Source organism: Muntiacus reevesi, chromosome 1 (genome assembly GCF_963930625.1).
Source record: "Muntiacus reevesi chromosome 1, mMunRee1.1, whole genome shotgun sequence".
Lineage (NCBI taxonomy): Eukaryota > Metazoa > Chordata > Mammalia > Artiodactyla > Cervidae > Muntiacus > Muntiacus reevesi.
Window position 1 is genome coordinate 27,932,117 of NC_089249.1, and position 14,299 is coordinate 27,946,415.

The following is a 14,299-nucleotide window of genomic DNA, read 5'->3' on the forward strand; positions in this document are numbered from 1 at the left end:
ATGCTGGTAAAGATTGAAGATAGGAGGAGAAGGGGACAACAAAGGATAAGTAGGTTGGATGGCATCACCAACTCAAAGGACATGAGTTTGAGCAACCTCCCAGCATTGCTGATGGACAGGGAAGCCTGGCATGCTGCAGTCCGTGGAGTAGCAAAGAGTCAAACACGACTGAGTGACTGAACTGAACTGATATTGAACTGATATTTCTAGTATTTCCCTTGTCACTGCCCTCATTTTTCCAATCACTCTCAAAACCACTGTAAGGTCTCAACCATGGCCCCCATGGGACATGTGTGATGCAAATTCTATTGTGTGACTCTAGTTCTCACTTGAAAGTCATTCTTATTTAAATATTAAGAAAGAACAATGGTACTTAAGATTCTAAAGAAAAAAGAAAAAAGTAAAAAGGACTAACAGTCGTTTCTAGCTCAAGGTGAATAAGGACTGCATGCATGCTAAGTCTCTCTAGTCATATCCGACTCTGCAACGCTATGGACCATAGCCCACCAGTCCCTCTGTCCGTGGGATTCTCCAGGCTCCAAGAATACTGGAGTGGGTTGCCATTTCCTTCTCCAGGGATCTTCCTGACCCAGGGATCGAACCTGCATCTCTTACGTCTCCTGTACTGGCAGGCAGGTTCTTTTACCACTGGGACCACCTGGGAAGCCCAGAGCCACCAGGGAAAGGGACTGCCACCTGATAATTAAGGATGTAGAACAGCAAACAGTTCTAGGTAGATGTCACTTGGTCAACTGTAGTTATTTATAATCATCCACTTTATTGGAAGAGACTAAGAGAATACAGACAATCATAAACAGTATATAATCTTTATATACTTATATGTATACAATCTTTATATACATTTATATGTGGCTTGGGAAGTGTGTTGGTCCTTATAGTTGAATAACACTGATTCTGCCATCTTGGAAACTGAAGTTAAATTATAAAGCATACTAGGAAGAACTGAGTTAAAAAGAGCTGAATATTTCATTACATCCTCATCTTGTCCCCTACTCAGGACTTTTCCCATCACTCATGATGGAGAATGGTCATCAACTTTCACGTTCATGTAGAGAAAGTACCAGCTTATAATGAATCGCTCTCGATTGTTATACTTACCTTGCCCTATTATTTTCACTATAAAAACCCAATGTTTGGGGAGATCATTAAAGAATATTTGAAACTGCAAGCTGCATTAGGTAACAAATGAACAAGGAGATAGAGAGTAATCTCAACATTGATTTTATTATCTACTTAGCTTAATAAACATGGAAAACAAGAGTTTTAATTGATTAAAGTTGCCACAGATAACCAAGGGTTGGTTGTTACATAAACAATGAGTAAATCAAGAAGCAAGTTGTGATTATTTTCAGTCAAACATGCAAGATGTTTTCCTCAAGGTTAAGTATTTCAATTAGGAAGGCAAATATCTTGCTGTGACCTTAACTGTTAAGCAAATTAACCTCAAGTTCCTATGTCTTTCAGATCCCAGTTGACCTTCCTGGATAGCTAATAACCTTAAGAGTTGAATCAGTCAATGACAGAGGCAGCAGCTGGGTGGAAAAATAATCTACCCTGTCCAAATTTTTAATTACCATGTAATTTAAAATAACAATTTAAAAGTAATCTTTTTCTAAAGAAGATACACACACACACACAATAGAATATTACTCAGGGATAAAAAAGAATGAAACAATGCATTCTGCTGATACATGGATGGATCTAGTGATGATCATACTAGCAAACTAAGTCATAAAGAAAAAGACAAATACCACATGATACCACTTATATGTGGAGTGTAAATATGACACAAGTGAGCCTATCTACAAAACAGAAATAGACTCACAGCCTTAGAGAACAGACTTGCAGTTGCCAAGGACGGGGTGTGAATTGAGAATTTGGGACTAGCAGATGCAAACTATTATAGACAATCTAGAATGGCTAAACAACAAGGTCCTATTGTACAGGTCAGCACAAGTATTTAACATCCATATATTAAACCATAATAGAAAAGAATATACATGTATCTGTATAATTGAATCACTTGGCTATACACCAGACACTAACACAAAATTATAAATCAACTACATTTCAATTAAAAAGAAACAAAAAGAAAGTAAAGGTTTTAATTTGTTTAAAAAGTAATATTTTTCTTTTCTCCCTAGGGTTGAAGATTTCCTGGGGTTACAGGAACAAACTCACTTACTGCGATGGGTCTGAATCACTCCGTCTTTGTTTTCTTGGCAACTCTGTCACATGTGGGCTGAAGGACATTGGTTTAGTCCAGGGGCTTAGATGACTGGAAACCACAGAAGCAATGCACTGGTTCCCTTCCATCAACACTTTACCTGTGAGACATAAACTGCAATAAAACATCTATTTGAAACATTAATTTTCATTTTATATATCTAGATCACATATTTTAAATGGCTTTCTACTTTGATATTTTAAAATGTCAAGTAAACAATAAAATGGGGGACTTCTCTGGTGGTCCAGTGGTTGGGAATCCCCTGCCACATGCCACAGTGCACACATCTTAGTGGCACAACTAAGCCCATGTGCCACAACAATGAGCCTCTGCTCCAGAGCCCACTTGCCACAACTACTGAAGCCCGTGTGCCCTAGAGCCTGTACTCCACAACCAGAGAAGCCACCGCAATGAGGAGCCAGCACACAGCTAGACAGTAGCTCCTCTTCACCTCAACTAGAGAAACCTACAGGTAGCAATGCAGACCCAGTGCAGCCAAAAATAAATAAATAAATTTTTTAAATGACATGGAATGAAAGACTAATTATACACAACCAAATATTAGTTAACAATGTATTGTTAGTCTGTATCTTTATTTTCCCTAATTATAAAAAATATATACAGATATTGCAGGAAATATGGAAAACACAAAAAGGTGGAATGGAGGGGGGAAATCCAAATTTCGCCAACTAATGTTACTATTTAGAATTACTTCCTTTTAGAATTTTTTCTATAGTTGTTTTTATAGCAATTGAAATCATAGAGTATATTCTGCATTATTTACATATCATTATGATAATAACTTTACAGTGTTATTACAAATTCTTTATAGATGATTCTAATGACTGCATAATATGCTATCATGCAGCTTTGTCATAGCTGCTTAACCACTCTTCTATTGCTGAAATCTAAGTTTGTTTCTATTTTTTTCACCAAGTTTTTATCCACTGGCTAATTCTTTTCATCTTCTACTTATTTCTTGTGGATAGTATCCCAGAAATAGGTTAACAAGATCACAGGATATGAATATTTTTAGTCTTGAATTGACTAAAATTCAATTAAACCTGAACTGACTTAGAGGGAAATTTTAACCCTTCAGTTCAGTTCAGTTCAGTCACTCAGTCGTTTCCAACTCTTTGCGACCCCATGAACTGCAGCACGCCAGGTCTCCCTGTCCACCACCAACTCATGGAGTCTACCCAAACCCATGTCCACCGAGTCAATGATGCCATCCAACCATCTCATCCTTCTCCTCCTGCCCTCAATCTTTCCCAGCATCAGGGTCTTTTCAAATGAGTCACCACTCCGCATCAGTTGGCCAAGGCATTGGAGTTTCAGCTTAAACATTAGTCCTTCCAATGAACACCCAGGACTGATCTCCTTTAGGATGGACTGGTTGGATCTCCTTGCAGTCCAAGGGACTCTCAAGAGTCTTCTCCAACACCACAGTTCAAAAGCATCAATTCTTCGGGGCTCAGCTTTCTTTATAGTCAAACTCTCACATCCATACATGACCACTGGAAAAACCATAGCCTTGACTAGATGGACTTTTGTTGGCAAAGTAATGTCTCTGCTTTTTAATATGCTGTCTAGGTTGGTCATCACTTTTCTTCCAAGGAGTAAATGTCTTTTAATTTCATGGCTGCAATCGCCATCTGCAGTGATTTTGGAGCCCAGAAAAAAAAAGTCAGCCATTGTTTCCACTGTTTCCCCATCTACTTGCCATGAAGTGATGGGACCAGATACCACGATCTTAGTTTTCTGAATGTTGAGCTTTAAGCCAACTTTTTCTCTCTCCTCTTTCACTTTCATCAAGAGGCTCTTGAAATTTAATGAGTTAATCATTTATTTTAAGAAATCAGGAAAAATTAACTAAAATAAATCTAAAGAATTAGGAGAAAGGAAATCATTAAAATAACACTAGAAATACTGAATTAGAATACAAATTAGTACATATCAAAAAAGCTAAACATAGGTTCTGCCAGATTGGAAATTCTAATAACCCTATGGCAAGACTTTTTTTCAGTTCCGTTCAGTCACTCAATCGTGTCTTACTCTTTGCGACCCCATGGACTGCAGCACACCAGGCATCCCTGTCCATCACTAACTCCCGGAGGTTACTCAAACTCACGTCCATTGAGTTGGTGATGCCATCCAACCATCTCATCCTCTGTCGTTCCCTTCTCCTCCTGCCCTCAATCTTTCCCAGCATCAGGGTCTTTTCTTATGAGTCAGTTCTTCCAATCAGGTGACCAAAGTATTGAAGTTTCAGCTTCAACATCAGACCTTCAAATGAACACTCAGGACTGATCTCCTTTAGGATGGACTGGTTGGATCTCCCTGCTGTCCAAGGGACTCTCAAGAGTCTTCTCCAACACCACAGTTCAAAAGCATTGATTCTTCGGTGCTCAGCTTTCTTTATAGTCCAACTCTCACATCCATACATGACTACTGGAAAAACCATAGCTCTGACTAGATGGACCTTTGTTGGCAAAGTAATGTCTCTGCTTTTTAATATGCTATCTAGGTTCATCATAGTTTTTCTTTCAAGGAGTAAGCTTCTTTTAATTACATGACTGCAGTCACCATTTGCAGTGATTTTGGAGCCCAAGAAGATAAAGTCTGCCACTGTTTCCACTGTTTTCCCACCTGTTTGCCATGAAGTGATGGGGCCAGATGCCATGATCTTAGTTTTCTGATCATTGAGCTTTAAGCCAACTTTTTCACTCTCCCCTTTTACTTCCATCAAGAGGCTCTTTAGTTCTTCTTCACTTTCTGCCATAAGGGTGGTGTCATCTGCATATCTGAGGTTACTGCTATTTCTCCCGGCAATCTTGATTCCAGCTTGGGCTTCATACAGCCCAGCATTTCTCATGATGTACTCTGCATATAAGTTAAATAAGCAGGGTAACAATACACAGCCTTGACATACTCCTTTTCCTATTTGGAACCAGTCTGTTGTTCCATGTCCAGTTCTAACTGTTGCTTCCTGACATGCATACAGATTTCTCAAGATGTAGGTCAGGTGGTCTGGTATTCCCATCTCTTTCAGAATTTTCCACAGTTTGTTGTGATCAACACAGTCAAAGGCTTTGGCATAGTCAGTAAAGCAGAAGTAGATGTTTTTCTGGAACTCTCTTGCTTTTTCGATGATCCAATGGATGTTGGCAATTTGATCTCTGGTTCCTCTGCCTTTTCTAAAACCAGCTTGAACATCTGAAAGTTCACTGTTCATGTATTGTTGAAGCCTAGCTTGGAGAATTTTGAGCATTTCTTTATTAGCGTGTGAGATGAGGGCAATTGTGTGGTAGTTTGAGCATTCTTTGGCATTGCTTTTCTTTGGGATTGGAATGAAAACTGACCTTTTCCAGTCCTGTGGCCATTGCTGAGTTTTCCAAATTTGCTGACATATTGAGTGCAGCACTTTCACAGCATCATCTGGACTGGAAATAGATCAACTGGAATTCCATCACTTCCACTAGCTTTGTTTGTTGTGATGCTTCCTAAGGCCCACTTGACTTCACATTCCATGACGTCTGGCTCTAGGTGAGTGATCACACCATCTTGATTTTCTGGGTCATGAATATCTTTTTTTGGTATAGTCCTTCTGTGTATTCGTGCCACCTCTTCTTAATATCTTCTGCTTCTGTTATGTCCATACCACTTCTGTCCTTTATTGACCCCATATTTGCACGAAACGTTCCCTTGGTATCTCTAGTCTTTCCCATTCTGTTGTTTTCCTCTATTTTTTTTGCACTGATCACTGAGGAAGGCTTTCTTATCTCTCCTGGCTATTCTTTGGAACTCTGCATTCAAATGGGTATATCTTTCTTTTTCTCCTTTGCTTTTCACTTCTCTTCTTTTCACAGCTATTTGTAAGGCCTCCTCAGACAGCCATTTTGCTTTTTTGCAGTTTTTTCCTTGGGGATGGTCTTGATCCCTGTCTCCTGTACAATGTCATGAACCTCTGTTCATAGTCCATAGGCACTCTGTCTATCATATCTAGTCCCTTAAATCTATATCTCACTTCCACTGTATAATCATAAGGGATTTGATTTAGGTCATACCTGAATGGTCTAGTGGTTTTCCCTATTTTCGTCAATTTAAGTCTGAATTTGTCAATAAGGAGTTCATGATCTGCGCCACAGTCAACTCCCGGTCTTGTATTTTCTGACTGTATAGAGCTTCTCCATATTTTGCTGCAAAGAATATAATCAATCTTATTTCGGTGTTGACCATCTGGTGATGTCCATGTGTAGAGTCTTCTCTTATGTTGTTTGAAGAGGGTGTTTGCTATGACCGGTGTGTTTTCTTGGCAAAACTCTATTAGCCTTTGTCCAGCTTCATTCCATACTCCAAGGCCAAATTTGCCTATTATACCAGGTGTTTCTTGACTACATACTTTTGCAATCCATACTTTTTTTTAAAGAAAAAGAAAAGAAAGAGGGCATATATGAATAAAGATAGGAATGAAGGTGGGGGTCATAATTTCAGATGCTCTAGAGATTTAAAAGATAATAAATTCTCATGAAAAAATTAGTCTAAATATTTGAAAATTTACATGAAATGAAAAAAATACTAGAGAATGTTTTTGAAGTAAAGTTTATTTATAATATTGTGTTAATTTCAAGTGTACAGCAAAGTTATTAAATTCAATTTTATATATACTTTTTCAGTTTCCTTGCCTCATAGGCTAATGTAAAATATTGAATATGGTCCCCTGTGCCATACAGTAAATCGCTGTTGTTTATTTTATATATAGAAGTGTGTATCTGTTAATGTTACACTCTTAATGTATCCCTTACCCTCACTTTTCCTTTGGTAAACACAAGGAGATCCAACCAGTCCATCCTAAAGGAGATCAGTCCTGGGTGTTCATTGGAAGGACTGATGTTGAAGCTGAAGCTGAAACTCCAATACTTTGGCCACCTGATGCGAAGAACTGACTCATTGGAAAAGACCCTGAGGCTGGTAAAGATTGAGGGCAGGAGAAGGGGACGACAGAGGATGAGATGGTTGGATGGCATCACCGACTCAATAGACATAGGTTTGGGTGGACTCTGGGAGTTGGCGTGCTGTGGTTCATGGGGTCGCAAAGAGTTGGACACAATGGAGCAACTGAACTGAACTGAACTGAAGTTTGTTTTTTATGTCTGTTTCTTTTTTGTAAATAAGTCCATTTGTATTATATTTAAGATTCTACATATAAGTGATAGCATATAATTGTCCCTGGGTAATTTTAACCGACAGAAAATGCAGCAAAAAGAAATAAAAACCTGAATATTCCTATATTCTTTCTTACATATTCAATTCCAGTGGGGCTTCGCTGGTGGCTCAGACAGTAAAGAATCTTCCTGAAAGGCAGGGGTCCCGGGTTCAGTCCCTGGGTTGCAAAGATCCCTTGGAGAAGGAAATGGCAACCTACTTCAGTATTCTTGCCTGGGAAATCTCATGGACAGAGGAGCCTGGAGGCTGCAGTCCATGTGGTTGTAGAGAATCATGCATGACTGAGTGACTAACACTTCCATTTTCATAGAAGAAGAAGGAATTCTTTGTCCCTCACATCTTTTTATAAGGTTTACATAAATTTGACATTAAAATTTGACAATGGCAGTACAAGATAGGATAACTATAGGCCTAATCTCATCTATGAACAAATATATAAAAATCTTAACAAAATATTAACAAAAACTCAGAAATGTATAAAAAGAATAACCCATCATGACCAAGATAGTTGTATCCCAGGAATGTAATACTGGTTTAATATTAGTAAATTGATGAATATAATTTACCAAAATAAGAGCTCATTGAAAAAATATGATTATCTTAAAAGGTTCAGAAATACTAATGAAGAAACATTGAAAAAATCTTTTTACAATCAGAAACAAAAACATTAAACAAAACAACAAAGAACATCTTTCAACACTGTATTATTAATAGATCTGTCAGTGAAATAAGGCAAGAAACTATACTTGAAGAATAAGAATTGGAAAGAAAGAAAAAATAATATCATTTTTGGGAAATATAGAAAACCCAAAATAGTCAACATATAAATTATTAAAATTAGGGGATGGATCAAGGTTGGCTATATATAAAGTCAATACACAAAAATCAACTGCCTTTCCATTCACCAGTAACATAATATAAGAAAATAATACTTAAAAAATATAATTTACAATAACTTCAAAAAATATAGAGTACATAAAGAACAAATGTACAAGAATAAATGTATAAGCTAATAAAAATGCATAAGGTCCTTCTGGAGAAAATTATAAAAATTTATTTAAAACACTGAAAAAGATTCAAATAAATGGAAGAATATACCATGTTTATGGATGGGAAGCCTCAATATCATAAATATTTCAATTCTCCTAAAATGGATGTGTAATTCCTCTCAAAATATTCTCTTTTTTGGTGGAACTTCAAAAGCTGAATATAAAATATATATGGTAGTGCAATGACTTACGACCAGCCAAGGGAAATGTGAGAGGACTGGGCCTCTCATATATCAAATGTTATAAAACTTTGGTAATTAAGATAGGGTGGTATTGGTGTGGAGATATAGACAAACCAAAAGAAAACAATGGAGAGCCCAGACACATAAATATGGACATCTGCTAAATGTCAGAGGTGGACTTTCAAATCAGCATGAGGAGTCCAGCTTTTTAATAAATAACCCTGTGCCAACTTATTTTCTCTACGAAAAAGAATAAAGTCAGATCCCTTACCTTATGCCAAATATAAAAACCAAACCAAATATAAAAATTCAATTCAACTAGATTAAAGACCTACACGTAAAAGGCCAAAATTAACAGAGAATACTCTGAAGGAAACAGAATAAGCTATTGGTGTAGAAAGAATTTCCCAAACATAAAATATAAAAACAATAAAGGAAAATACTGACAAAAATCATCTTAAAATTAAGTTAATATTCATCCAAAGGCACTATAAAGAGAAGGAAACTAAAAGTCACAAACTGGGAGAAGATATGTGCTACACATATAAACAATACAGGGTTACTATGTGAACTGTATAAAGAATGCCATTGCATCAATACAACAAGCCTGCAGAAAACTGGAAAGGCTTTAATGGGCACTTCATAAAAGAAATTCCAATTATCAATACAAAAATGAAATACTCAATTTCATTAGTAATCAGGAAAATCCAAAGTAAACTATAGTGACATACTGCATACCCATCTAATGGCTACAAAGGCAAAGTTTAATGATACCAAGTGTAAGCGAGAATGTAGAGCAATGGAAACAACAATGGAAAGCTCTGTTGGTGGGAAAATTAATTGCTACAAGTACTTTGGAAACTATTTTTGCATTAGTTTTATTTTATTTTCACTAATAAAGTGAAACATATGCAAATAACATGGTTTAATGTTTCATTCCTAAGTATATGGAGAAACTCATATATCTTACAACGGCGGTCTGCAACTATTTCCACACCAGACACTGTTTTCATGGAAGACAAGTTTTCCATGGACCAGGGGTGGGGGATGATTTCAGTATGATTTAAGCACATTACATTTCTTGTGCTCTTTATTTCTATTTTGCAGCAATCTCAGGATATTCTGCCTTGACTTTAGGGTTAGGGTTCATGCCCCTGTGAGAATCGAATGCTGCCCCTGATCTGACAGGGGGCAGAGCTCAGGTGGTAATGCGAGGGATGGGGAGCAGCTGTAAATACAGATGAAACTTCGCTCATTCACCTGCCATCCACCTCCTGCCGTGTAGCCCAAGGTGGGGGACCTCTATCTTAGGAGACATGTACAAGAAATACCTTCACAGCACGGCTTGCAACTGAACAACAAAAATTAATGAGAAAACCAGAAACTCTTTAATTTCCCTCAACAAATGGATAAATTGTTTATTCATTGGATAGAATACTAAGAGTAGTAAAAATGAATGTAGTACTGATATAGTCAGCATGAATGAATCTCAATAATGCTAGGTTAAAAAAAAAGTGCCTATTAATTGTCCTCAGTTTTTTTTTAAACATCTTGTTTTCTTTCATCTTTATTGATATTTTTGAAAGGTAGTTAGCAAGTATTGTATAGGTTGTCTCTCAGTTTAGTTTTTTCTATTATTCCCTGATGACTAAATTCAGGTTATGCACTTTTTTCAAGAACACCAGAAAATTGATTCTGTGTCCTTCTCAGTACTAAGTGCTTTCACTTTAAATTTAATTGCTTCTGGTGCTTTTGGTTGCTTCATTAAGATCCTGCTCTTTAGGATGTCAAATGGTGTTCAGCCCATGGAATCAACAAAAAAAGAGGCAGGGGAAAGATTTATGAGGTCCTTTATTTGGTTGATTCTCTATTTGGTTTAGCTTAGCACAGATCATCTATTTGGTTGTAAGCTCCAACACTGGAAGCTTTTGGTTTTCAGGACCATGTCATCTTTTTAGCTCCAAACCTTAGCACAGTGCCAGACATACAGTTTTTAGGGTTTGTGGAAGGAATGAATCACCTTTCATTTCATTACCCACAGACATTCAAAAGAGAAACTGAAAGGGGTGGAAAATTGGGATTTCCAGATTCACATATTTGGGCTGCTAGGAATGATGAAATTCCCACAATAAAGAATATGCAATTTTCCACGGTACCTACTTCACAAACAAGGAGGCCTACTCCCTATCATTACTTCTTTTTTATCACTTTTCTTCCACAGAAGGAAAAATGCACCTGATTGTCTTCCGGAAGAAAAGATATTATGTGGCATGAGATTTGTCAATCAGAAATAGCTTTCTGAAATAACAAGCAGTAGCTGTTTCACAGGTTTGTGCTAATTTGTTACAATGGAAACCAAATACTGCTTCTTACCACTGACAAGTTACTGGAAGATGCTTAGTCACATAATAGAAATGAAATACTAATTGGCAGTACAGGAAAAATACCAACTTGCTATAAATGTGCAAATGGTGAAAAAGCTTTTACTCAGCAGAGATTAAAAACACTGTATTATTTCACAATAATTATTAAGAGTCGAACCAGGTAGACAATATGTTTAAAAGGGTTAAGATTTAGTACCTGACCTCAGTTCAGTTCAGTTCAGTTTAGTCATTCAGTTGTGTCTGACTCTTTGTGACCCCATGGACTGCAGCACACCAGGCTTCCTTGTCCATCATCAACTCCCAGAGCTTGCTCAAGCTCATGTCCATTGAGTCGGTGATGTCATCCAACCATCTCACCCTCTGTTGCCCCCTTCTCCTACTGCCTTCAATCTTTCCCAGCATCAGGGTCTTTTCCAATGAGTCAGTTCTTTGCATCAAGCAGCCAAAGGATTGGAGTTTCAGCTTCAACATCAGTCCTTCCAATGAATATTCAGGACTAATTTCCTTTAGGAAATCCTGGTTGGATCTCCTTGCAGTCCAAGGGACTCTCAAGAGTCTTCTCCAGCACCACAGTTCAAAAGCATCAATTCTTCAGCGCTCAGCTTTCTTTATAGTCCAACTCTCACATCCATACATGACTACTGGAAAAACCATAACTCTGACTAGACGGACATTTGTCGGTAAAGTAATGTCTCTGCTTTTTAATACGCTGTCTAGGTTGGTCATAGGTTTTCTTCCAAGGAGCAAACATCTTTTAATTTCATGGCTGCAGTCACCATCTGCAGTGATTTTGGAGCCCGAAAAAATAAAGTCTCTCTCTGTTTTCATTGTTTCCCCATCTATTTGCCACAACGTGATGGGACTGGATGCCATGATCTTAGTTTTCTGAATGGTGAGTTTTAAGCCAAATTTTTCACTCTCCTCTTTCAACTTTCATCAAGAAGTTTATAAATCTGTATACGTTTGTGCATATGCAGATGCACAGACATAGAAACCAAATGCAGAATGCATTTGGTACAAGTTTATGAGTTCATCCTGCCAGAACACAGAGGGAAGGGCACTTGTATTTTAGGGAGGGAGTAACACTTGAAAACATTTTTTGGATGGGTATTTCAGGCTAAGAGAACACCATTAACAGGAAGTGAAACAAATACATTTAGTACAATTCTACACTATCTTCGGACTTTCCTGGTGACTCAGTGGTAAAGAATCTGCCTGCCAATGCTGCAGACTTGGGTTTGACCCCTGGGTTAGGAAGATCCCCTGGAGTAGGAAATGGCAACCCAATCCAGTACTCTTGCCTGGGAAATCCCACGGACAGAGGAGCCTGGTGGGCTACAGGCCATGGGGTCACGAAAGAGTCGGACATGACTTAGCAACTAAACAACAACAACACTATCATTAAAAATGACATTTAGGTAATGTATCTGGAGAATATACCACAGTCAAATATTAGGAAATGCATCTGCTGATGTGAGTCTGATCAGTAAAACTGGACTTTTTCAGAACAAATTTTACCTTCTCGTACATCAAACAGAATGCACACTAAATTGACAGAACACCTATCAGACCAGAAACCAGATACCTAATCATCATGGACCATCCAGAAATGCAGATTACCTAGAAAATTCACAGCAGGGATGAGGTTTAGATTCATTGATATTTCATGTAAACCTATCAAGACATTTATCCATTAGTCCTTACAACTCTTCATGGAAGCAAGTAAGTCTTCCACAACCGTCTTTCCTATGTTTCAATCCAAACAGCCAAACGAACCCTGAATAAAAGCAGATATTTAGCCAGACTGGTCTTAACTGAAGCCAGCAGAATAGCTTGCTCAAAAATGGGAGCTCATACAGGGTGTTGAGATACAGCAGTCTAATCAGGTAATTTTCCAGATTTCCATCCATTCTCTTAGATAGAATTTGTCAATAGAGCCTTCACAGTTCAAACACCCCTACTCTTTTTGAAGAGTACTCAATTTCAGACCCCAATACATGCCTTCCTATTCAGGAAGAACTGTATCTGTGATGACCTTTTTCCACAATCTCAACCTCAGTCACCACGAAAGCAGCTGACCTCTGATTCAAAAGCAGGACTTCTACATGGGTCTACCTACAGGGAGAAAAATGAAGGAAACCACACTGACACTCAGACAGTCTTCTGATACAGACACTTTGCATTCAGAAATAAACTGGCATCCTGCTTTTACATGTCCGAAAATTGGCATTGACGGTCTCTCCCTAAGATGGCGTGTTGTGCCACTGGTACTTCCACTCTTCTGCTTATTGAATATGTGACACCTTTGGCAAGTGGGTGAAGTTTCAGGGGTTGACTGAAGCTGCATTCTAAGAAGTATTTATTTTCTTGAAGCTCTATTCAGTTGCTCCCCTTGAAGAAAGCTCTGCGTGCTTAGGTAAGTAAGTGTTAGTCACTCATTTGTGTCTGACTCTTTGTGATCCCACAGACTGTAGCCTGCCAGGCTCCTCTATCCATGAAATTCTCCAGGCAAGAATACTGGAGTGGGTTGCCATTTCCTTCTCCAGGGCTCATACAAGGGAAAATAGAATTGGATGCCTCATTATCAAGGGAGCCCCCAGGCCTGTTCATTATCAGAGTGTTCCTCTCCTTTGTAAAGCACTTCTGACTGTCAGATTGTTTAATTGTGAGCCATTCAGGGACCATTGCTGTTCTGATCTTATCATATCTAATATGCACCCCAAAGATCTTTCCTTTGGGATAGAAGAAATTTAATCTAAAGTCAGGGGTGTTGGAATTTTAACCTGATCTGTGGAGTAGAGAGGTTGAAAGTGCTTAACTCTTGATTGATATCCACATTGCCTGACTTCCTGGGAGTCTGTCTGGCCCCTTTCTGTAACCTTTTTTTTTCAATCCTTGTAGCTCTTCAGCAGAAACTTATTACATTATCAGCATAAGTGAAGTTGGAGAGTCACAGCTTCAGCTATTTTGACAGGCTTCCGAAAGTGAAGGCTTTGATCTCCATCACCCAAAGAATCTCAGAAGCATCCCTCCCTTTCCTGCTACCCCACCTCATACAGAGCTCTGAGGAGCTCCTCAGAGTGAGCTCCTTCTCAGATAATGGGCACTCTTTACTTAGCTTATGAACAGGCAATGTGAGGCAGTTATAAGAGGATACAATTCTTCCTTAGCACCTACTTAGATGCTGTTACAGAGTGAATGCATCCTACA

The 14,299-nt window shown here is 38.2% G+C and overlaps 1 protein-coding gene across 4 annotated transcripts in view; it reads right to left on the minus strand.

The window, feature by feature from the left end:
• BMAL2 (basic helix-loop-helix ARNT like 2) overlaps positions 1-14,299 on the minus strand; it is a 102,517-nt gene that overhangs the window by 62,365 nt on the left and 25,853 nt on the right. For 2 of the 4 annotated variants that reach the window (XM_065940014.1, XM_065940016.1), the window contains exon 2: positions 2,207-2,362. The exons of 1 other annotated variant lie outside the window; for it this stretch is intronic. In XM_065940014.1, coding sequence (XP_065796086.1) covers positions 2,207-2,362 — 156 coding nt within the window. The remainder of the gene's footprint in view (positions 1-2,206; positions 2,363-14,299) is intronic. One more of the 4 variants, XM_065940015.1, reaches the window with a different exon arrangement.